Source organism: Haliotis rubra, unplaced genomic scaffold (assembly GCF_003918875.1).
Source record: "Haliotis rubra isolate DU_JTF1 unplaced genomic scaffold, ASM391887v1 Scf699, whole genome shotgun sequence".
NCBI classification, from domain to species: domain Eukaryota; kingdom Metazoa; phylum Mollusca; class Gastropoda; order Lepetellida; family Haliotidae; genus Haliotis; species Haliotis rubra.
Window position 1 is genome coordinate 324,335 of NW_025767411.1, and position 26,226 is coordinate 350,560.

Sequence of the window (26,226 nt, forward strand, 5' to 3'; positions counted from 1 at the left end):
GGACGTAAGTGCCTTGCACGATCTTGTTATTGACAACTTTCATTAAATAATGATCCTTATTCTCCGTAAACACGTGCGAGGTGTACTTGGAGATGGACGAATGCACAGCCACGCCGATCATGGAATACGTCATCTTGAGACCCAAAATGTATTCGATCAAGATGGCGTGAAAAAAATTGTGGTGAAAAAACATATCAAGCACGATCGATTCAAAGAGGCCCTGTTCGAGTAACGAACTTTCAAACATGAAATGAACATGCTGAGAAGCGACAAGCACATGATATACGGTCTGAGAATCAACAAGGCATCACTGTCTCCCATGGACACGAAAAGATGGATTGCCGACGATGGCATCATGACGTTTGCCTACGGACACACACACGTATTTAAGAATTAAAAAGACAATAATACATAATGGAGAAAATTTAATACAGATACTGGAAGGCTGCGGGGGCCATCCCGAAACTCGCCACAGCCGCCAAAGTCTCCGAAGATGCCAGTAAAGCTTGCCTTATAAAAATGGTTCTCTGGCAAATCTACCTGCCGGCGCCTCGGTAAATCAAGCCGATATCTTGTTTCTAGCGCACGATAGACCCATGAAGATCCGGGGTAGAATAGGTCTTCAGCAACCCATGTGCTTGCCATAAAAGGCGACTATGCTGGTCGTAAGAGGCGACTAACGGGATCGGGTGGTCAGTTTCGCTGACTTGGTTGACACATGTCATCGGTTCCCAAATGCGCAGATCGATGCTCATGCTGTTGATCACTGGATTGTCTGGTCCAGACTCGATTATTCACAGACCGCCGCCATATAGCTGGGATATTGCTGAGGGGGGGCGTAAAACTAAACTCACTCACTCTAGCGCATGATAGGGTGAGACATAAAACATACAAGTATGCCCTGACAGTCGTTGATGTCGCCAGTCGCTACCAAGAAGCCGAACCGAAGTCGCCAAAGCACTTGACTCATATACAATCGCAATCGCTTAACCTGGCCTGCCGTCTTGCAAGTCGATCCCGGACACGAGTTCATGGGAACCGTGTCGCAGCTGCTGGCCAAGCACAAAGTCAAGTTCAGACACGGTACAGCGGCAGCGCATCACTGGTCCATGAAAACGTACAACGTCGACTGAGTCGACATCAATGACAGCGAACCAAATCTGTATTATCTAGAAGACGGGCCGTACCGAGGCTTCTTGCGACAGGAATTACAAGTCGTACCCACGACACAGTGTTACCTCACTTAAACATCATAATCTGAATAGTATAGGGGATAGCGGTTTCAGACCAGTCCCCCATTTGTGATTGCATCAGAAACCATGATAGGTTACTATAATTTAACATCCAGCTATCGGAGCGGTGGCTCAAGTCACAGGTGACTGCGGGAATTGGTCCTATGTTGTTGAGCAGCGCAACTCTACAGTGTGAGTCTGAATCCCAGTGAAGCCTCTGTGGATGTCTTGCAACTTTCGGTTTCATTTCTTGTAAGGCTCTCTTCCTAGAGAGGCCTTCTCTGTGTGCAGTAGACACATTCCCAAGGGAGGAAGCTGCGCAACATATTATTTCTATCTTTCTCCCTAGGGGGTTGTAGCCACCCGTGGACAATTTTGCTGTCATTCAAAACCATACTCCGAGGGTCTTATAGTGTTAGGTAAGACCCTCAATGACGGGGGGACAGTAACTTATTGGCATTCCACCTTCGGGATACTGGTATGTTATAGGTTCTCCCACAACAATATGTAATGTTACAGTGTAGTGCCTCACGACACGGTGCTACTGGTTCAGTGTAGCTCAGCGAGTCACTTATCGATCACCGTACACCTGGTGCGAGAGAGAGACAGCCCGCCGTGTATTGGGATTGCTGTATTTACTCCAGCCCTAGAGGGGACTGCTCATTGGAGTCAGAGGTCTTTACCCGAGCTGTACACACTACTAACCAGCTCAACACGGAACGACGTTAACACGTTAACAAGCGTGGTCGCCTATACGTTGGATAGTTAGCCTTTCGCCAGAACGACCCCATGCTCACTAAAAAGTGAATATTTCTTGAAGTATTCGATCAATTTTAGTGAAATTTTGCATGTACCTCTGGTATACTTCATGGCGGCGAATAATGGTCCGCCATCTTTTCACCCGTATTTTTTACTCCGGCAGGGGTCGTAGTTCGCAAAGAATAATGCTTATGGGGACCTGTTATCGGACTGTCATTCCCTATACTACTGTCAGCATCATGTCTTCAATAGGCATCCATCAGAGAAACAGATACCGTTAATTTGAGACTGTACAGTGATTACCACTCCTATTCTCCTCCTGGGGATGGAGCAACAGCAGCTGCTTTCATTTTAGTACGACAGGATATCATACATAGCTCTGTTGTCCTTGATACAAATCTTCAGACTGCAGCTGTTCGTTTGACCCTGCACATTGCATTAACACCATGCAGCTTGTAGATCCCTCCTTCCACTAATATTCAACAGTCAGAGCTTCAAAGATAGTTTCAGTTTCAGATTTTACATCATATTCTTAGCACTTATTATTATTTATATAAGATTGGTTATGTCAAGTCACCAGCATGTTCATTGTGTACTGATCCAGCTGAAACTACTGCCCATGTGCTTGGAAACTGTTAATATGCCATAGATATTTGGACAAAATTTAATGAAGTAAAATTCATTTAAGTGAAGAACATATTTTATTTGGATTTAAAGGTTAACTTAATATGGTGATAATAATAATAATAATCAAGGATATGTTGTATCAATGTAATATGAAAGCAGTGAAACACAATTTTATATGGTTTCAAAAAGAAATTGTAAAATGTTTTTAAATTTCAACTGACTGTATATGTACTTTGTATGTATGTGTACTACATATAAGAGGCAATTTACACACTATGTATTTCAATCAACACTATTCATTGTACATTTAAAATACTTTCAATGAGAGAACATGAAACTGCTGCAATGGAAATTGTAATGGGTGACCTCAATGGACACAACCCGCTTTGGGGAAGTGCCCACACTAATAATACAGGTAAACTCCGTGAGGAATTAATTTTCGATAATAATTTATGTATTTTCAATGACGATTCAGCCACTTATTTACATCCAGCTACGGGAACATATTCTTCACTCGATCTGGCACTCACCGACTATAATGAATTTGAAGAGATGATCCATGATGACCTATGTGGGAGTGATCACTTCTGGTTCTCAAAACTCTCAACACCTTATCAAGAAGGACCTTCGCCTGGGCTGATTAGTCATTTTATAGGACACTTTGTACTGATGACCTCTGCAATTCCTCATATTTGTAACCATGATTTACTAATGACTGTTACAGGCCAGAAAGAATAGGGAGAAAGTGAGTGAGTGAGTGAGTGAGTGAGTGAGTTTAGTTTTCCGCCTCTTTTAGCAGTATTCCTGCATATCACGGCGGGGGACACCTGAAATGAGCTTCACACTTTGTACCCATGTGGGGGTTCGAACTCGGGTATTCGGCGTGACGAGCGAACGCTTTAACCACTAGGCTACCCCACCGCCCCATAGGGAGAAAGCTGAAATGTATTTTCGCTGACATCCTACAGTCCATAATTTAGATAAAAAAGTTTAAATGCCAAGACTCGATGTGCGTTTAAACAGAATAGGCGTCAGACTTAGAGAAATTATGTTTCCAAGATAAATTCCCGCACACCTATCTCAAAGGCGTGGAATGTGATAAAAAGAATAAATGGTAAATGTTCTAAATCTATTGTACATCTATTGATGGTGACAAGGTATTGACGGATAAGGCTGACATTGCCAATAAGCTTAGTGAAACTCTTGCCAAACATCCTTCGTCAAATTACGTCCCTGAATTTGAACAATACCAGAAACAACAGGAGAAGAAACGAGCTATACTAGCCACATAAAGAAACTGTGCACACAGAAAATGCCTCCATAATTGGAATACAACACAGCAAAGACGAAATGATGTTGACACTTTATAAGCTGAAGTATCGGACCACGAGAAAATGTCAAAAGAACATGAACAATATCCGTAATGATGACATCAGAGGTTCAAAATCGAGTAGGGGGTCACACGACGAAGTCACAAAATCAATAACGGGTATGACCACCATGTGCGTAAAGCACAGAAGTGCAACGATGACGCATAGAGGCTAGCAAATGAGCACTGGAGGCCTGGGAAATGGTCTGGGGCGTGGTCACTGCTCTCTGGAACCTGTATCTGAGATGAGTCACCCGAATCCACCTGTCCTGTCTTGGCGTCGTAACGTCGGGAACGCCCAGAACGTGGGTGGTCGGCGACGCCATTACTGTTTCGATAACGCCTGACCTATGTAGATATCGTGTTACGATGGCATTGGAAATGTGCTGCCACCTGTTGTTGGCTCATTCCTGCTCGAACCATTCCAATGGCTTCATGACGTTGAGCAGATGTTAATCTTGGCATGATGTGCATGTGACTTCTCATGTGGATTTATGAACGTTTGAATGACCAAAGATCAAGCGTTTGATTTTCGACAGTGACAGCAATTTCAGAGTTTCACATGTTGTGTGCAGCTGTACGAGCTAGGCTGCATATGATACAGCACGTGCAGTAATTACATTGCAAGGCCATAGGCCACCGTCAATGACGTCACGTCGCCTGGCACGTGCATGAGCGTTTGATTGTCTCCAATACTTGCTATGTTCACAAATGTATTTATGTATAAATACGCTGTGTGCCTATATTTATATTTTCTGTGTGCACAGTTTCTTTATGCGGCCAATTTTAAGTCTGAGTGGATTCAACCCTGCTTGATCATTACAATCAGGATCAGGGTGTCCCACAAGGCTGAATTTTGTCTGTAACACTGTTTAGCATAATGATGAACGATTTATCCAAGGTTTTAAATGATTCACTCGATGGATCAGTATTTGTGGATGATTTTAATTTTTCTTGTCGAGATAAAAAATATGCATGCCATAGAACGACAACTGCAGTTGAATTTTTTTTTTAAATTGTGTCTTGAAAACGGCTTTAAATTTTCGAAATCAAAAGCAGGTTGTATACCCTTTTGCCTTTTATGTAAACCGCATAAAGACCCAGAACTATTTTGAAATGGCACTCCCATCAAAGTTGTAAAGGAGGTCCTGGGTCAAATTTTCCAGTCCCATTTAACTTGTCATCCGCACATCAAATACCTAAAAGAAATTCCCCGACTCTGGACTTGATGACGGCGAGGGCTAAAAACAGACCAACCCGTGGCATATTCGGTGTGTTAGCTTAGCAAATGTTTAGCAAAATGCTTGAAAAAAACGTGAAAAATTCAGTTTCTGAAAAAATTCTCTCCATCGGGGGAGTCGAGCGCTCTACCAACACACTTGCTGTGCCTAAACCTAATGCATTGAAGCTATACATATCTCATAAGTCTCCCCGCTTCGATTCTCAAATTATTTACTACGACCTCCTGAAATGTATGCTAGACATATTAAGCAGTTAGTTACCACTAGTTGAGACCACCCATGGGTATCTTGTTACTATTCAGTCTTTATAATAAGGTAAAGACAAACGTTGACGAGCTGCTCTAACAAAGCTGCAAGTGGAGTTATTTATAGAGACAGCATGACTGAGATGGGTGACTGCCGAACAAAGCCGAGTTGAAACAGAGTTCGCACCCGATTGGTTGACGGAAACCTACGTACAGTGCATGATGCAATATCAAGATAGACTCGTTAGATTTAACCCTAAAACGTAAACCCTTTTTAACATCGTATTCCGTACACCATGGGCCTCAAAGGCCCAGACATACCATACTTCAGAAAGGTGGAATTTCTTGTATTTTGTATATAGTGTGATGCACTTTCTCTTTGCCAACATAATCATGGAGCGTCTTGAACAAAATGTTGTGTAAAAGGGTATGTAACACTATGTTTCATTGCTATTTTGATGTGTAATTTGTCATTTTCATATTTAAATCGAGAATGTGTTTAGGCTATACCACTGATATTGTATGAGTGGTGAGAGACTTCATACCATCAGCTAGCAATTTTAACTATACATGTACATAGGTGGATGTTTTTGTGTGTGTGTGGTGGATGCTTGTGTAGTGTGTGTGGTGGATGTGTGTGTGTCGTATATGGTGGACGTATGTGTCATGTGTGGAGGATGTGTCATGTGTGGAGGATGTGTGTGTGTCGTAGTTGGTGGACGTATGTGTCATGTGTGGAGGATGTGTGTGTGGTGGACGTGTGTATGTGTCGTATATGGTGGACGTATGTGTCATGTGTGGAGGATGTGTGTGTGGTGGATGTGAGTGTGTGTGGTGGATGTGTGTGTTTGTCGTATATGGTGGACGTATGTGTCATGTGTGGAGGATGTGTGTGTGGTGGATGCGTGTGTGTATGTGTCGTATATGGTGGACGTATGTGTCATGTGTGGAGGATGTGTGTGTGTTGGATGTGTGTGTGTGTCGTATATGGTGGACGTATGTGTCATGTGTGGAGAATGTGTATGTGTCATGTGTGGAGGGTGTGTGTGTATGTGTGTGTGGTGGATGCGTGTGTCGTGTGTGTTGGATGTATGTGTCAGGTGTGGAGGATGTATGTGTGGTGGATGCGTGTCTGGTGGATGTATGTGTCATGTGTGGAGCATGTGTATGTGTGTCGTGTGTGGTGTGTGTCGTGTGTGTTGGATGTGTGTGGTGGATGCGTCAGTGTCGTGTGTGGTGGATGTATGTGTATGTGTGGAGGATGTGTGGTGGATGTGTGGTGGCTGTGTGTGTATTATGTGCAACTGTTTGCAGGAACATCCGCCTCTTTGCCTTCATCTCTGGAAGCCTCAATCCCCATGCTGTGTTTAGAGACATGGTACCTCTCACAATAGGAACTCCATACCTTTTATACCATAAAACATCTCCATCTGTTATGTTTTGTTTTGGATGTCCACATGTCAATAGAATTCCAATGAGTGAAAAACATTCTGTCTTGTCTATATCTTTCCATGCTTCGTCGTCTGTGCCCTTATCTGCTATTACTTTCTTTCCTTGAATGTCAGTAAGTTTCGGAAAGGTGTCCACCATGTTTACTGTAATATACTTTGTAAGCATGTCTTCTTCATGGACAACGTTGCCAGAATTGATTACTCTTTGAAATCGATCATTGATGATATTTCATTGAGGAGTATGACTAGATTCAGGAAGAGTTTTCGATCATCTTCCTTCGTCTTTTCCAAGATAAAATTCTTGGTCTTTTGAATGAGACGAATACATTGAATCATCATCAGAATCTGTCGAATAATCATGGGAAGAATCCAAAGGAACAAAATCATTATTGGAAGAACTTTCCTCAACGTCACTTGTACCTGATCTTGCTCATTGTGAAGTGCTACCCACGCAAATTGCATCATCTGGCAAATGGACCGTTTTCACAGTTCGTAGTTAGAAAGAAAGCAATTTACCTCGCCCTCCCAGGCAAATGGTATACATCAGCGTTATAAAAAAATGTTTTGTTCAATAATTTTTAATTTTTGTACGCCTACTGCCAATAGTTATGAAGAATTAACGATTTTGACCTTTTAGAGGAATACATGAAGTGAAATTATAGTTTTTGTACACATGAAAACACCTAGGCGGACCTCAAAGGCCCAGGGTATACGCTTGAGGGTTAACATCTGGCTGTCGGAGCCTCGGTGGCTCAGTCGGTTAATCTGCGTGTGTAGGCTTGCTTGTGGAGCTGCGCAATTCCGCATTGTGAGTTCGAAAACCATCATTCTGCCTCTAAGATTCTTTGCAACTCATCTCCACTGCTGATCCCGTATAGTGATTTCAAACCCACTATCAAAAGTTATACTCGGGACCTTATGCAAAAAAGGTGGGACACCCAAGTGGGACGAAATAAGCTTCATGAATTGAAGCCAACAATTGGTTATACCTACTTGGGTTGTCAATCAAGACGTGATGAGGTAGTTTTACGACGATGTCGTATTGGCCACAGTGGGTTTACTTATGACTATCTGCTGGAAACGGATGGGGATGGACCTCCCATGTGTGTCTCTTGCGATGAAGCGTTCACCATCAAGCATATTCTGCTTGACTGTGTTGGCCTTTCAACTATTATGATGCGAGAAATCTGAAAGATCTGTTTTCCCGTGTGAGTGGGCATCTCATTATTAACTACCTGAGGGAAGTTGAGTGTATCATAAATTGTAACTTTGTAATGTGACTAACGAATTGCTTGTTTTTGTATTTGGTGCTGTGGCAGCTTCTGCTTTTGGATAAGAGTGTGGTGATTGTATGTGTTTCGAAACTAAAACTCATGTCCATGAATGCAGACTTGTTCTCGTTGCTATATGCTTGAAATAATGCAGATGTGACGTAAAGCCTAACTAAACTCAACCTTGCAACTTTCGAAATGTAATGTGTCCCTAAAATAAATATATGAAAAAAGGAAATAAGCCTTTGGAATGGGGTCTCTGATCATGGTAAAGTGCCATGTTATCCTGATTGGGGATCTAGAGAAACAAATACAAAAGGTTCCTAATCATGGTAAGGTACTATGTTATTGTGGTTAGAAAGCTAGTGAAAGAAAAAACACTCTCTGAGAAAGGTCACATGCAGTTGACACAATCCCTAGGGAGGAAGCAGCGCAACGAAAAACTATCTTTCTATAACTTTCTCCCTTGGGGATTGTGGCCACTACGGCCATTTTGCTATTTTTTTCTTTAATTTTTAATTTTGAATGTGTAACCCCAATAAACTTATATCAAACTATGATATTTGAAATTCTCGTTATTATTAACCTGACCTTAATATTGTTATGTTTTGGTTATTTCATATTTTGTTATATTAGACTTAAAACCCGATTCATGTATTCTAAGATGGAGTGTGACTACTTGTTCGAACAAATGTTATTTGATGAAAAGAGTACTGAGGATGGTGTGGATAAGCGAGAAGGACTATTAAACAATACCTGGGTGAACATTTGAGCGCCGATAAAATTTATAAAATTTCCGTAAGATACGAATCCAGACTCGGCGCTGAAATGACGAAATCCATAGGGTCGTCTGTGACACAAATATACACCGGTATACCTTCATATTTTGCACCCCATTCCACCAGAATGTCGACTGTACCTGTGCAAAGTTCTCGACGCGGATCCGTTTATTGGTCATGCCTTGAGTAAAATCAATTGGAAACTTTATCCCAACTACAGTATGTTCTTAGCTCCAGTCAATGCGGAGATCATTACCAAGAAACATTGTCAATTCAAGAACAGAGGAAACCCCCAAAATGATCGATACTGTAAGGAAAAATCCCAAGAATCCTAAAAAAGTATCCGCTGGTAAACAAGGTGGGTTGGCTAGGAATAAACAAATACATAACCAATGGATTCCATACGTCATTGCTGCCACCGTCGTTATAGTAACAACTGTGTGGTCGTACAAACTATGGTTATATAAAACGAAACCAAACAACAACCAAAAACACACCTTCCCCGCCAGTGTTTGAACAATTAAAGGTAAACCCGCATATTATGTTAAAAAGATGTCTACCACAGATGGAAAAAAACGTTTGTCAACGATGCGTAACATGCCGCCATTTTCAATGGATTGGCTATAGGATATGCGCGTTTAAGTAAATGTTCACCAAATCACAACCACCAAAACTCGATTTTAATGTTCATGATATGGGTATGCTCGTCTTTGATTTGGGGCTAGCAATGGCCACAAGAGATGTGTTAATCAAACAAGGTCTCATCCCTGAAAATTGATGAAGTGATAACGCTATTAACAATAAATGACAAGCATTGCCGTATTAGTTGGTGAAGGTGAAGTAAACGCCCTAGCATTTTCGGGGAGCAATTATGTTTTTTTCTAAATTAAGATCATCGAATGCAGCCAAGATTGAAGCTTAACTTCAAAGGCACGCTCCTTGTCACAAGCTGAATGCACAGAATAGATTTTATTAACGAACAACTCAAACGTGAAGGCCACGTAAGGACGTTGATGAGGCGATGCACGAATATTATCCTAAGGTATAACAACCATGGCTACAATCAGAGACCTCAAAGCATTGCTTTAGGAATGTGGTCTGACTGGTCATTCTCGCATGATAAAGAACAAATTGCTGACATTGCTGGACATTAAATATACTAAACCCCCCACCGTACGACAGTTCAAAGGGCAAGCTCCGAAACGCGAGTTAACTGGTTATTCTCGCCTGAAAAAATCAGAATTGCTGGCGTTGCTGGAAGACATCTCGAGCCGGTCGAGTTGAGATTTGTACTCGCAGATGCGTCGTTACAAAAAATACAAGAATCGATGGAACGATGGACGCACATGGATTCAGGGTGGGTGTTGGGTAGTATCGACTCCATCTATTTGGATGTAGCTAACTACATACCTTTAAAAAGCGGAACGTACCTAGACTTGCCACAGTATTACAAAAATAAAAAGGTCATCAATAACATGAAAGATAAAGACAATGCTTGTGCGGTATATTCGGTGAGAGCTGCCGTATTTCCAGCAGCTATTAATAAGAATAGGCCTTCAGGCTATCCTACAGATGATGTAATTAACTGGCATGGCTTAGTTAAACCCACGCCCATCTCCTACTGGAAACAAGAGTCATCAGAAGATGACATATCCTCCCGGACCCTACATATTTGAAAGAACAAATCATTTGAGAGCTACTTAAAGTCAATCTTGATGTCTTTTAAGACCAAGTCCAAATCGTTTCCATGGAGATCATGAAAAATATAAATGCCAAAAATGTGTAAATAGCAAAAGGCACCACTTCAAGATCTGACTCATAAATCTGCCAAGTTCTGCTGCAAGATATTAAACAGAAAAGAAGCCCATTCCTCCCCTTTGAGACTAAGTCGGAATCGTTTCCATGGAAACCAGGAAAAATAAAAATTGCAATAATCTGTAAATAGCAAGAGGAACCACTTTGGGATCTGCCTCACATATCTGCCAAGTTTTGCTGAAAGATATTAAGAAGTTTTCGAGTTGCGCCCCAGAAACGAAGCCCATTCCTCCCTTATGAGACTAAGTCCAAATCGTTTCCATGGAAAGCAAGAAAAATAAAAATGGCCAAAATCTGTAAATAGCAAACGGCACCACATTAGGTCCTGTTTGATATGTCTACAAAGTTTTCATGAAAGATATTGAACGGTTTTCGAGTTGTGCTCCGGAAACGAGACCCATCCGTCCCTTTTGAGACTAAGTCCAAAACTTTTCCATGGAAACCAATAAAATTAAAAATGACAAAAACTGCAATTAGCAAAAGGCACCACTTCACTTTGATATATCTACCAATTTTTGTTGAGAAATATTGAACGTTTTTTTAGTTATGCTGACTATGCTGATTACGGACGAGCCGTTGACTATAAATTTGTAAAACTAAACAATTTGGATGGCAACTTCTTCGGACACAAAGGTAATCGAACGATTGTACACAGAATAAGCAACACTCCGAAAGACGTGGGTAGGATCAATTTATTTACGACCGAATAAAAGGGTTAATTTCGCTATACACATATTGAAAGCTTGAGCAGACTATTAAGAGACCAATCAAATCATAATGAAAAGAAACACTGCTGCAAACGATGTATTCAAGGTTACAGTCAAGCAGATCTATTAGAAATGCACAGAGAAGACTGTCGAGGTGTTGGGCAGACTACTATCAGGATCGACATGCCCGAGGAAAACGACAACATTCTCGAATTCGTCAACCATAAAAATCAAATGCCCTCCATCATCTACGCCGACTTTAAGGCCCTCATAAAAAATATTGAACACGACACACCTACCACGACCGAACAATGTTTCACTTACAAAATGCAGGAACACGAGTCTTGCGGGTTTGGTTATGTGTTGGTCCGATACGATGGGAAAACGAAAGCCCCTGTGATCTACAGAGGTCACAATGCGGGCGAGCGAACGAAGAGAAAACGATCAGGGACAGTTTGCACAACATCGTACCCATACGTAGGACTGTACAAATCACAAGTAGACTAAGAGTTGTCACGTGTGTGACCGACCCCTGAACGGCGATTTTGTGAGAGATCACTGTCACAGAACGGGTCGGTACAGAGGTGCCGCCCACAAGGATTGCAGATTGAAGCTTAGAATAAACCCCAAAACAATACAAATATCCATGGTGTTTCAAAATCTTTATTAACCGCCTCCGTGGTGTAGTGGTTAGAGCGTCCGCCCGGAGAGCAGAAGGTCGAGGGTTCGATCCCCGACTGTGTCATACCAAAAGACGTTAAAATATGGTACTTGTTGGCCCCTGCTTGGCGCTCGGCATTAATGGGTACAACAAGGACTGGTCGGCTCGGAGTCAGTATGATGTGTCTGAATGGGGTATTCATGCTTCACTGCGGCATGGTATCTCAGTGGCCTAGCACTATAAAACCAGCTTCAGTCTGGGCTAGTACAAGCAGCCGTACGTACACATACACACGCATGCACGTCGTCATATGATCGAAATATTCTCAAGCACGATGATAAACCCAATTTCACCTGACCTTGCCTTCATAATCTTCGTGGTTATGGTTCTCACTTAATCATGCAAGCCATCTCGAAAATCGATGGTAAGTTAACGTGTATCTCCAATAAAATGGAAAAATACATATTGTTCTCAATGGGCGTTTTAAATTCATAAATAGCTTTCAATTTTTTATCTCGTCCCTCGACAGTTTAGTGAACGCGAACAACCCAGATGCCTTCACTAAAATGAATGGGTACAATGACGTCGACTTGACGTCCTCTGCTTTTGAGGAAGGGCGTGTACCCATATGAATACATGGACGATTGGTCTAGATTTGCGGAAACTAAATTGACTCACATCGCATCATTTCATAGTAACTTGACAGAATAAAAAATAACCGATGACGATTATGAGCACGCCCTCGAGGTGTGGAATAAACTGGGTTGTAAGAATTTAGGCAACTACCACGATCTGTACTTGAAAACTGATGTGCTTCGAAATATTCAGAAAAACGTGCTCGAAACAATACTGTCTAGACCCAGCGTGGTATTGCTCCAGCCTGGGTCTCTCTTGGGACGAATTGTTAAAAAGCCTGGTATCCAGTTGAAACTGTTGACGGATTACGATATGCACCTGTTTATTGAGAAAGGCCTGCTTGGTGGAATTGCGATGGCTGCTATGCAATACGCTAAAGCCATCAATAAATATATGGAAGGCTATGACTCAAGAAAACCAGCCTCGCATATACTCTATCTCGACGCTAATAATCTATACAGCTGGGTTATGAGTCAACCTTTGCCCACTGGAGGATTTGAATGGGTTTCCCCCAATGTCAACGTCAATAGTATTACTGGACTGGAACAAAGGCTGCATATTCAAAGTTCACCTGGAATAACCCAGAGAATTACATGAGTCGCACAACAGTTATCCGCTGGCTCCTAAACAATTAATGGTTGACAAAGACTTGATGTCTGAATATCAACGAAACTTGTTAGGAAACAATAAACTGACTAATGTGGAAAAACTCGTACTAAACTTAATGGATAAAACTAAATACATCGTGCACTATCATAACCTGCAGCTGTACCTGTCACTGGGCATGAAGCTGAAGAAAATACACAAAGTTCTCGAGTTCGACCAAAGGCCTTGGATGGAACCTTACATAAGACTGAACACAGATTTAAGAAAACAGGCCACCAATGATTTCGAAAAGAATCTCCTTAAGCTCATAAACAACTCAGTATTCGGTAAAACGCTGGAGAATTTAAGAAAGCACGTGAACGTGAAGTTAGTTAGATCTCACGGGGAAGAAAGACTTAGGAAACTGATAGCTGGCCCAGCCTTCAACAGAAGCAAGATATTCAACGACGACTTGGTGGCGTTAAACTTGGCCAAGAGTCATATCAAATTCAACAGACCAGTGTACGTTGGTATGAGTATTCTCGACTTATCCGAACACTTGATGTATGACTTCTACTACAACGAACTCAAGAAGCAATATGGTAACAGATGCGAGTTGTTGTTTACTGACACCGATTCGTTGCTGATAGAAATTCGTACCGAGGACGTGTACGAGGACATGGCGGACCAAAATAGACATGTACAATACAAGTGACTACCCAAAAGACTACGCCCTACACAGCATTGTGAATAGAAAAGGTCTCGGAAAACTTAAAGATGAGTGTGCCAGGACGCCGATTGCTGAGTATGTTAGATTGAGGCCTAAGATGTATTCCATCAAGAAAGCCAACAGCATCGAGATAAGAAAGGCTAAAGGTGTAAAGATGTATGTCATGAAAAAAACCCAAATAAAACACGAACAGTTCAAAGAGGCCTTATTCGATGGACGAACGTTCAAACACGAAATGAATACTCTGAGAAGTGACAAGCATAGGATATACAGTTTATGGTTGAACAAAACATTGTTGCACAGCCCACGAGGATATTGGAAGGACACTGGCGCTATCCGTAAGCTTGCCAAAGCAGTCAAGGTCTCCGAAGAGGTTGCTAAGGATTGGGTGGAGAAACGAGCTCTATGGCAAATCTACTTGCAGGCTCCACGATATATACCAAGAAATCGAGTACATCAAGCTGACCTCTTGTTTCTCCCACTCGATAGGGTGAGACGCAAAATGTATAAATATGCCCTGACCGTCGTGGATGTTGCCAGTCGATACAAAGAGGCAGAGCCATTAACAGCAAAAGATTCAACTCTGGAAAAACACAAAGTCATTGTCAGGCGTTGAATAGCGGCGTCTCATCTTAGTCAAGCCATCGTTGAAAGATTTAATGACACCTTATCCGAACGCTTATTCGGATATCAGTATTCGCATGAAATGAGTTCGCCCATCATGCCGAAGACCCGGGTTCGATTCACCACATGGGTACAAAGTGTGAAGCCCATTTCTGGTGTCCTTCACAGTGATATTGCTGGAATATTGCGACAAGCCGCGTAAAACCCAACCCACTCACTAACTCATTCCGAATCATGTGCGCCGCGCAGGTGCAAAGAGAAAAAACTAGTGGGTCTGGTCAGCGTAAGGTATTTAAACCAGCCCGGAGAACTTGAAAGAGGAAGCCAGTGACGCACCCTCAACCCCGTGTGGTCTATCAAAATGTACATCAACCGGGTGGATATCAAAGAAGACGAGCCCTAATATTTGTATTATCTCAAAAACGGACCTTGCAGGGGATTCTTCCGAGAGGAATTGCTTATCGTACCGTATGACACGGTATTACCTCCCTCGCTATTACACATACAATAGTAAATAGGAAATCCCGACTTCGATGAATTTATACATATCCCATCCATAACAAAATTGCTAACCATTACAACTACTGAGAGGAAAAAAAATAAAGATGTATCATGAGTGGTATACGATACTAATCATAATACACCTATATTTTTTATTTATTTTCCCCTATACTACAGGCAGAGAGTTCGTACCTGACGACACAGTGTCACGCGATGAGGGTTTAATATTTGGTAAGACTATTAAAATGGTTGGATTCCAAGTGATGGGTTTTCCGTCTTTATGGAAAGTTCGATACTGGTCCCATGCAAACTTTACATCCGAAGTTGTAATCATCCCTGTCTCTCATTATCCAGGAAAGTATTTGTTTGGTTTTGGTCACGAATGATTCTGCATACTGGGAATTCTTTTCCAACGCGAGCTCCAGTCTTTTGTTTGCCCAAATAATGATTCCATCTTTGAGCAACAGTCTGATGGATTGCCCTTACTCCAACCTATAATGTCTTTCGGTTTTCCTGCTATGACTGATATATTTTCAACCGGTATGATTTTCAGCGATTCATTCACTATCTCGAACCACTCATAGGCCAAAGCAGAGTATATTGTTTTCTCTTGTGGATTCATTTTTGTTATACCTCCATTAATATCATATATCTAAATGGAAAATTAAGGTGTGGATTCGTAATTTTATAACATTCTCTTTCGTCTCGTGACATCGTTTGATGTCCCCTCATCAACTGCCGATTGTAAGGGGCCACTGAGAGCTTAATTTAATCATAAATAACGCCATGAACGGCACTGATGCAGAACACCCATGATATATACTATTACATACGATTCAGTTGTCACAATACGTACAAATGTCTGTCTAAGTCGCATCGAATTATAAACATAAACTGCTAGATTTTGTGAAGTTTCTGGATTTATCTCTGACATTAACATGTTAAATTTATGTACAGCAGGATTCAAATAGTATTTCTTTGGCAAAAGTAGAGACATTAGATGTTTGTATACATTACATACTAATAAAAAATGGTATTCGTCTTCAATATATGGTTCTTGCATGCCAGGCATAATCTATCAACTTCAGTTTCTTTAACATATCTGCCAGTTTCAATTCGAAGCCGGTGTGAAAAACTTCTAAATTGAGCAAACGCGGCCCTGAATTTTGAAATAGTGAGTTCTTTGATATATAATTCTAAGTCAAATGATGACTTAAACGAAGTACAGGTTGAATAGTTAGTGCTGCTATCAAGGGCTGCATGCCAATCTTGCTCATAAGATACTTTAAGTCTGTATACAAACACTGACATAAAAATTCGAACTCTAACTACACATTGTTCCTCTCAAAGATAGCCAAATCCATACATGTAGAGAATATGTTTGATGTTAGCGGTCTAGTTAGTTTTCTCTTTGGTACAATCTAGAACTAATGACGTGTCACATTTTTCACAAATCTCGTATCAGGCATACAGCAATAAGCAACAGCCCTTTTTAAAGTAAAAATATGCATTGGTTAATGTCTACATTCTCCTCTGACAACATGGTTCGACATTGCGGATTTAACCCCACGAAATCGTTTACATGCAAACATTTGTAAAATTTCAACTAAATTTTATCTAAGCCCCAAAGTTCCGAGTCATAGAGGAGAATAGGACAATTGTAGAGTGAAAACTCGTTAAAAATAGATCATATGGCAATGCATTGAGTATATGTAAAGATTTAAGTACACTCTGCAAAATGTTTTTCGTTTGTAAAGCTGCACTATTTACATGAGAAGTCCATGACAGGGATCTTGCCACCTGCATCATGGATACCTCAGACATCCATGAAAGAAATGCGCAAAAATCTTGGCATTGTGGAGAAGAATCAGCAGTATATTGATGACATGACGGGTATCAGCAATTTCATTCACAAATCAAGGAATATGCCATCAGATCCCCATGACAATGTATTTTCTAAGTTGATGGATAAAGTCACAAATGGCTACATCATTGAGGTACACTGCTTTTTGCCTAATGATTTATATTTCTCTGTTTGTTTCTTCATCATGGAAATTAAGGGTGATACAACAATGACAGTAGCATGGCTTGTATTTTCTACTGCCTTGTATAAATAGGGAGAATTTCGAATGTCAGTGATTTTCCACTCCTGGTTAGAGAACAAACCAACATATCTTCACCACTTAACTACCTTTCAATCATTGTGTTCTGATTTTGACAAATGCAATGTATATTTGCTTTAATCCTCATCAAAGTTCCAATTCATTTATACCCTGAGATGGAAAACTTTTCAAAATCACCCCTCTCCTCACCAGTGTAAAATGAAACAGTTAAAGAAAATACTCAGATATGGTAAGTCATCAGGTCTCTAGTGTAATCATGCTGGGTAACGCCAATGGCTCTACGCCCCCGTGTGAACCCGGGGTCGAATAGGTCCACAGCACCCCATTGCTGGTTGTAAGAGGCGACCAAATTGGGCAACCCGTTTGCCGTGGGTTGCATCCCTGTGTCGGCAGAGGAAGGGAGTCTGGTGGTTGAGGATGACGGAACCGGCAATAGTGTTCAATAATCCAACACACCACTTCGACCCTGACTTTGCCTAGACGGGTGGTAGAATAGGCCCGATTCTACCAATCGGCTGGTCATGCCTTGCCCTGTGCATGGAATGTCTATACAAAACGTGGTATTACATAACACTTTTGACCATGTTCAAAATGTTAACAAATATTCTACCAAAACAAATTAGCCTCGCAGACCCATGCACAGAAGGCGGTGGCTCATGGGCCAATCTGGTGATGCTGACCTCCGATTTCTGTACGTCTCCAATTGATTGTCATGGACAGAACCATCCTGACCTTTAATCTGGTAGGCAGCTACAGCATTTCATGTCAAATTCGATGGAGTATAACACCACCTTATCCCTGGTCTTTGCAGCGTGGAGACCCGCTGCAGTATAAGATCGTCCTTGTTGACACTCCACGGTGGGTGGGGAGAGGGGATGCCGAACAACATTACTAACGACATGGCTTCCCAATACCCCGGTTCAAAACGAAGACACATGGATCCTGACAACTCCTCGTCTGAGGAGAGTACGCCCATCCGACCTGACTACTGGCCACGTTTCATGATCATTGAGGCTTGTGACAAGCAACTTTTGCAATTGAACCCTTTTGCAGTCTCCAAAGGTATCGCTGGTATCTGCGGAGAGGTTGCCAATGTTACAAAGCTTAGATCTGGCTCTCTCCTGATAGAATGTACCCGGAAACACCAATCACTAAATCTCCTCAAAATACAAGAATTTGTCAATATCAAGGTCGCTGTCTCAGCACACAAAACACTTAACTCGTGTAGAGGCATTGTACGGGACAGAGCTCGATGCCTGTCAGACATGACTGAAGAACAAATTGTCAAGGAACTCTCTCAGCAATCCGTCACAGCCGTAAAACGATTCACCTTCAAAAAGGACGGTGTTGTTCAACCAACGAACACCTATCTCTTCACGTTCGCGCGAGCAAACATTCCTGACTCGATAAATTCTGGTTATTGTAGCATTGGTGTGGAGGTGTATGTCCCCAATCCACTCCGGTGCTACAACTGTCAAAAGTTTGGACATGGATCCAAGTCCTGTCGTTCCTCTGCTGTTTGTTACCGCTGTGGTGACAAGCATGAGGGCAACGACTGTACTAAGGAAGTAAAGTGCACAAACTGTGGTGGTAACCATATGGCCTCTTCCAAGTTCTGTCCAGTGTGGAAACGCGAATCCGAGATACTAAAGATCAAGCACAAAGAAAATATCTCATTTCACGAAGCAAAGAAGAGGGTTGCAAGTTTAACTGCAGCCCCTTCAACCATCACCCACTCTTCTGCTGTCTCCTGTCCTACTATTACTACTGCAACCATCTCATGTCAGACCGACCTGACATGGATCATGTCTTCTCAGCCAACTGAACTCAACACAACTCAGCCTATCTCAGCCACTCCATCTCCAACGCCAAAAGTCAAAACCACTAAATCACAAACACCAGAACAAATGCCAAAACCAGAAACAGAAACTGCGCGCAGAAAAAGGGAAAAAAAGAGGCTAGAAAGACTAAAACAACTTGAACAACTGCCAAACACAAAACCAAAGGCCACCTCTCCTTCAGAGGTCCCCATCGAGGTCCATAACTCCTTTGGCCCTCTGGATATGGAGGTAACTCCAACTCCACCTAACACCAAGAGGAGTTCATCAAACGCTTTCTCACGTTCACGTGACATGTCACCAGTGGAAGCACCATGAATCCACAAAACATGATCCAATGGAATTGCAGAGGACTTAAGAATAATTATAATGAATTACAGTTATTGATTCAAGACTTCAAACCATCCGCGTTTTGTCCCCAAGAAACCTACCTAAAAAGGACCGATAAATTCGACATCCGTCGGTACAGTTCCTACCACTCCTTTTCTCCTCCCGGTGTAAAAGCTACAGGAGGCACTTCTATCCTGGTGAGACAGGGCGTCCTTCATAGCCCCGTTCCACTTAAAACCAACCTACAAACTGTTGCTGTCCGCATGACTCTGAACATAGGGTTTACACTATGTTCCCTCTATCTCCTTCCCACCTCAACTGTTCGCCTTTCAGATCTCCAGAACTTATATGATCAACACCCAAAGCCCTGCATAATCATCGGCGACTTCAACGGCCATAACCCCCTATGGGGGAGTACTGATACAAATAGTAAGGGAAAGATCCTTGAAGATTTTCTCTCAAATAATGATGTATGCATCTTCAACGATGGATCAAACACCTACCTCCATCCTGCCACTGGATCATACTCTGCTCTCGATCTATCACTTACAGATTCTAATCTTTTAAATGAGTTCGAATGGTCGGTCCATGACGACCTTTGTGGAAGCCACCACTTCCCAACAATTCTTACTCCTATCAACCCCACGGATGAACCACCATCAACAAGATGGAATTTTACTAAGGCCAATTGGCCTTTATTCCAAACCCTATGTTTAGAAAAACTTAAGCCAGACATCTTCAGGAATGTTCCTGACCCCATGGAACTATTTTCAGACGTCCTAAATGCCATCGGAGACGAAACTATTCCAAAGTCCTCTGCAAACCCGCACATACGCAAACCATGGTTTGATACAAACTGCAAACAAGCTAAGAAAAATAGGAAGAAGGCGGAAAAATATTTCCGACAACATCCTACAGTGCATAACCTGAATGCTGTTAAAATGACAAATGCCAGGGCAAAACGTACCTTCAAACAAACTAAACGCCGGTTATGGAGGAAATATGTGTCAAAATTCAACTCCCGCACACCCATGTCCAAGGTGTGGAACATGATTCAAAAGATGAAGGGCAAAGGGTCAAAATCAGGAGTTCACCACCTGAAAGATGGTGACTCCCTCCTAACAAACAAATCTGAAATTGCAAACAAACTTGGCGAAACTTTGGCAAACCACTCCTCCTCATCAAATTATAACCCTCAGTTCCAGAAATACCAAACCCAACAAGAAAGGAAACCAGTCAATTTTAACTCTGATAATGGGGAGGATTACAATGAAACGTTTTCCCTCCATGAATTACGTACTGCCCTAGGACAGGCTCACGACACTGCGACTGGAGCTGATGAAATCCATTATCAGCTTCTGAAACACCTCCCTGACACAGGCTTGGAAACACTCCTAAATATATTTGATGACATCTGGACATCTGGACACTTCCCCCCTTCGTGGCACAATGCCATTATCATCCCTATACCAAAACCTGGCCGCGATCATACTGATCCCTCAAACTACCGTCCTATATCCCTAACTAGCTGCGTTTGCAAAACCATGGAGCGCATGGTCAACAATCGATTAATCTGGTACTTGGAGACCAATAACCTCCTCAGTGACCTCCAATGTGGTTTCCGAAAAAAAACGAAATACCATTGACCATCTGGTGCGTCTCGAATCATTCATCAAAAACACCATTGTCAACAAACAACATACCGTATCTATCTTTTTCGACTTAGAAAAAGCATATGATCGACGTGGAAACATGGTATCCTAAAAGATTTACACGAGTTTGGATTGAGGGGTAGACTACCTCAATTCATATCTCAGTTTTTAAACAACAGACAATTTCAAGTTCGGGTGGGTTCCACACTGTCTGACTATTTCCGCCAAGATCAGGGCGTCCCCCAAGGCAGCACCTGTCTGTCACACTTTTTAGCAGCGTCACTAACGTTCTGAACAGTTGCGTTGATGGGTCCCTTTTCGTGGATGACTTCAATATTTCATGTCGTGGTAAGGACATGCACACAATAGCAAGGCAGCTACAACTCTGCCTTAACAAAATCCAAAAATGGGCCAATGAAAATGGTTTCAAGTTTTTCAAAATCCAAAACAAATTATATTCACTTTTGTCGTAAATACAAACCACACAAGGATCCAGACCTAACTTTAGATGGTACTCCCATCAAGTTAGTAGAAGAGGCCAAATTCCTTGGACTCATATTCGACCGCCACCTGACATTCTTACCACACATACAATATTTGAAAACAAAGTGCTTGAAGGCTCTAGACTTGCTAAAAGTAGTCTCAATTACAGAGTGGGGAAGGGATCAGACCACCCTCCTTCACTTGTACAGATCATTAGTTCGCAGTAAACTAGATTATGGCTCCACTGTCTACGGTGGAGCCTGCAAAAGCAATTTAGAAACATTAGACTCTATCCACCACCAAGGGCTGAGGCTCTGCTTGGGAGCTTTTAGGACCTCTCCGGTAGACAGTCTATATGCGGAGGCCAATGAACCTTCCCTTGAACAACGCCGCATTAAACTCTCACTGCAGTATATCACTAAATTACGTTCAAATCAGTCCAATCCAGCATACAATTGTGTTTTCAACCCGCTCTATGAAAACTTATTTCCTAAACTGCCAAGCTTGGTTCCACCACTTGGAATCAGGATCAAACCACACATATCTGCAGCTAAAATTGATCTCAACATCATTGCACCATACCGACTTCTGTCCTCACCACCATGGGAAATGGTGAAACCACAGGTCGATCTTACCCTCACCAAACTCAAAAAGTCTGAAACAAATCCCTTGGTGTTCCAACAGGAATACAACCAGTTACGTTCGAAGTATAACACTCACAGATCCATTTTCACAGACGGATCCAAGGACGATGGCCAAGTTGCCAGCGCTACAGTCATTGGAGCAAAGACTGTCTCCTCTAGGATCCCCGAAAACAGTTCCATTTTCACCGCTGAAGCCAAAGCTATCCTCTCAGCTTTGACCTACATTCAACAGCAAAAACATTCCAAAAACTTCATCGTTTTTACAGATTCATTATGCTGCCTTCAAGCACTTCTAAACGTGACTTCAAGTCACCCAATCATCCTGGACTGTACAACGACCTTTCTACTGGCCAATATGACATCGTCCTCTGCTGGTTGCCGGGTCACGTCGGCATACCAGGTAACACTAAGGCCGATGCTGCAGCAACAGCAGCTCTTGAAAAGCCCCTATCTCCACTACTAATCCTGTACAGTGATTTCAAACCCACTATCAAAAGCTATACTCGGGACCTGATGCAAAAAAAGGTGGGACACTCAAGTAGGAAGAAACAAACTCCATGAATTGAAGCCAACAATCGGTTATACCTACTTGGGTTGCCAGTCAAGACGTGATGAAGTAATTTTACGACGATGTCGTATTGGCCACAGTCGATTTACACATGACTATCTGCTAAAAAATATGTCTCTCCTGCAATGAGGCTTTCACAGTCAAGCATATTCTGCTTGACTGTGTGGACTTTACATCTGCAAGGGACTCGCATTATCACGCAACCAATCTGAAAGATCTGTTCTCCAGCGTGAGCGCTCATCTGATACTGAACTACCTGAGGGAAGTTGATCTATATCATAAATTGTAACTGTGTAATGTCACTAACGAATTTACCTGCTTTTCAATTTAGTGCTAGGACATTCTCTGTTCCAAAATGACAATGTAATGAATGTGTGTCTTTGAAACGACACCACTTTGTACTTACAATGTATATTAATGCAGACTTGTTCTCGTCACTATATGGCTGGAATAATGCCGATGTGAGGTAAAGCCCAACTCAACTCAACTCTAGTGTAATCACACATGTTTTTTTGTCTGGAGTGAGAGGACAGGCAGAAGCAGGAGGCCTTGGCTGAGTGTCGGGTCTCGGGGTGTGGTGGGGAGGCTCCCATGAGTTAATATTAAACACTAGTAACAGCTAGAGATCAATTGATAATTACAAGCCCTGTGCTCGCTTGTGAATTCAGCAGATTGGTACAGACCCTGAAGCTGTGGAAATCTAGACTTGCCACAATTTCGAGACTTGCGTGGGCTTTCTTGGATATATTTGCTTCAGGGTATGTATGACAGACTAGCATTGGTAATGTAATGCAGGCAGTATTGTGCGAAAGCATTGAAGATATTATGTATGTTCTACGTAACAAATAATGCAGACTGTATTATGTGAAAGCATTTTCATTTTACAATGATTATTATGCTTTTCGCTACGTAATACATATGATTTCTTTATTCTTTGTCGATTCATTTTAATAGTTGTTGCACTTGAAAGTAACTGCTTTGAAGTCTCGTGTGTCTTCTCGTCACGTGACTGGTTGGTAGAATTAGAAGATTAACCGAGACTTACCTGTAAGGTGCAGGTTGACCTTGATTCTTCCAACCAGTCTACAGTTTCGATGGGTCACATGCCCTATGCCTCTGTCATCACTGTCAAGTGCAACGTTGTTGAAGTCTGACTGGCGCATGCGCATTGCTCATCTCATGTGACCCTTCGACACTGTAGTCTGGCTGGAAGAATCAAGGTCAACCTTCACCTTACAGGTAAGTCTCGGTTAACCTTCTAATTTATCCCCTTTCTCTCCGACATGTGTTCATTTACCAAACGCCGTATAAGCCTATGATACTGATTAGTAATTGTTATCCAAAACACTCCAAATACTTCCTGTGATCGACACTAAAGGTAGCATCTCTCGTAAAAAATACTAATCTTTGTGCAGTACTTGTAACTTAGTTGAAACAACTGGTATATTGCGATAAAGAAAGACAGGACCCACATGTGCGTCACTCGCTGAATACGATGTGCTTGCTATTGACGCATATATGAGGCTCCTGCTGTGAGAGTGAGTGAGTGAGTTTATATTTAACGTCACATCGGCAATATCTCAGACATATCGAAACGAACACTATTTATGCAATAAAACATGAAAACATTTTTGAGAGTAAAACCTGTCGACGATGGACAGTAAAAATACTAGAAGACAATAAAATATAAAACACGGGCTATAGATCGCCAACGACGGAATGTAGATCACCATACTAGGAACCATGGCAACTTTTGCTACCTGCATGGACCCTAGTTGGATTTACACCATCCCTTCAGCCGCTGACGAATGTAGGAACATTTATCCGACAGTTAAAAGAACAAAAATACTACGTTTTAAAAATCTGATAAGTCTATATTTAACTTTTAAGGTTTTGGGACTTACGCACTCTCTCAGGAGGACAATAATTTTACAATACTTCAACCCCTTTCGAGGGTACAGCCACTAACAATCTAAGTTACCAATCTAAACTATCAATCATAAAAGACATCTATTTACACAAACTCTTCATCAAAGTTCATCGATTAAATCAATTTCTTTTAAAAAAAACAATAATTAAATGAAAACTAACAGTGGTAAAAAGATCCTTAACTGTTTTCACATCGAAATATTGATCGCTTATGATGGGCTACGATTAAAACGTATGGTTGTGCGAAATTGACTTTGAAAGTGTTTGGGACTTGCGTACCCTGCTGTGAGATGTTGCTAGGTATCTGACGCATATATGCGTCACTCGCACATGTGAGGAGCTGATTAATTTGGCACACATATGCGGCTCTCGGCCTTAATGTGTTAAAAGTATGACCTGGTTTAATCATGATATGGCTGATATAGTGACTGAAATCTCGTCTCACTCACACTGAAATTTGTACACCAAGTTCAATATTAGGCTGGTTCTTTCCCATGACATGCAATTGGATACATATTGTATTTATAGGTCAACGTCACCAGACTGGCTATTCCATTTTACCATAGGACTCTAGGCAAGGTTATAATGAAAAAAGTTATTTCGTCATTCAATACTGCACACATATTTGAACATGACCATATGGTGTGGCATGACCAGCCGATGGATAGAACCGTGTCCAGTCTACCATCCATCTACCATCCATCTAGGTGAAGTAAGGGTCGAAGAGGTGTATTGGACAAAGGAACGCTATTTCTGGAACAAGTGCCCTGAACCTCGACACAGAGCCGCAACCCATGGCAAACAGCTTTCCCGATTAGGTCTCCTTTTACGTTCTGTCCCGGGGCCACACGGAAGAAGAGCTATTAGCGTTACCCAACACTCACCAAGAGGAGTCTGCTCACCACGAGTTCCTTCAAGGTGTGGAACATGCAAAGATTCACAATAAGGAGATAGCCAAGGCAGAAGCTCATGTAACTTTCAGTCAGGTGAGCTAAGAATTTCGAATGAAAATAGTGGGAAGTATGCTTATTCTATGCCAGAGGTCATTTAGTTAAAGAAAATATCTAGTTCACATTAGCTCACAGGATCTCAACATGTACTAACTCGTACCTGGAAGACATTCTGGGCCAGATTTCATTAATGTCCAGTGAAGCGTTCTCAAATTTCACCAAGCTGTATCCAGTGGACGTTACTCAGCAACTGTAATAAAGATCAATGCAAAACCTTTACAAAAAATACTCTTTTAATGTCTATTTTCATAGCTTTAGAGTAACATCAAATGTATGTTCCAAGGGAAAATACTCCAGTCAACTATTCCACAAAGGACATTACTCTAACAACATTCTAAACCTAACACAGGAATTCCCTGTAGGCGTGAAAGTTTCAATACTTGTAGATCTTATTCATAAATACTACGATCTGAAAC

At 41.8% G+C, this 26,226-nt stretch overlaps 1 protein-coding gene across 6 annotated transcripts in view; it reads right to left on the reverse strand.

Moving 5' to 3' along the window:
* LOC124258565 overlaps positions 1–26,226 on the reverse strand; it is a 245,541-nt gene that overhangs the window by 211,107 nt on the left and 8,208 nt on the right. For all 6 annotated transcript variants that reach the window (XM_046692629.1, XM_046692626.1, XM_046692625.1 and 3 more), the window contains exon 2: positions 25,911–26,000. In XM_046692629.1, coding sequence (XP_046548585.1) covers positions 25,911–25,921 — 11 coding nt within the window. In that variant the 5' untranslated portion in view covers positions 25,922–26,000. The remainder of the gene's footprint in view (positions 1–25,910; positions 26,001–26,226) is intronic.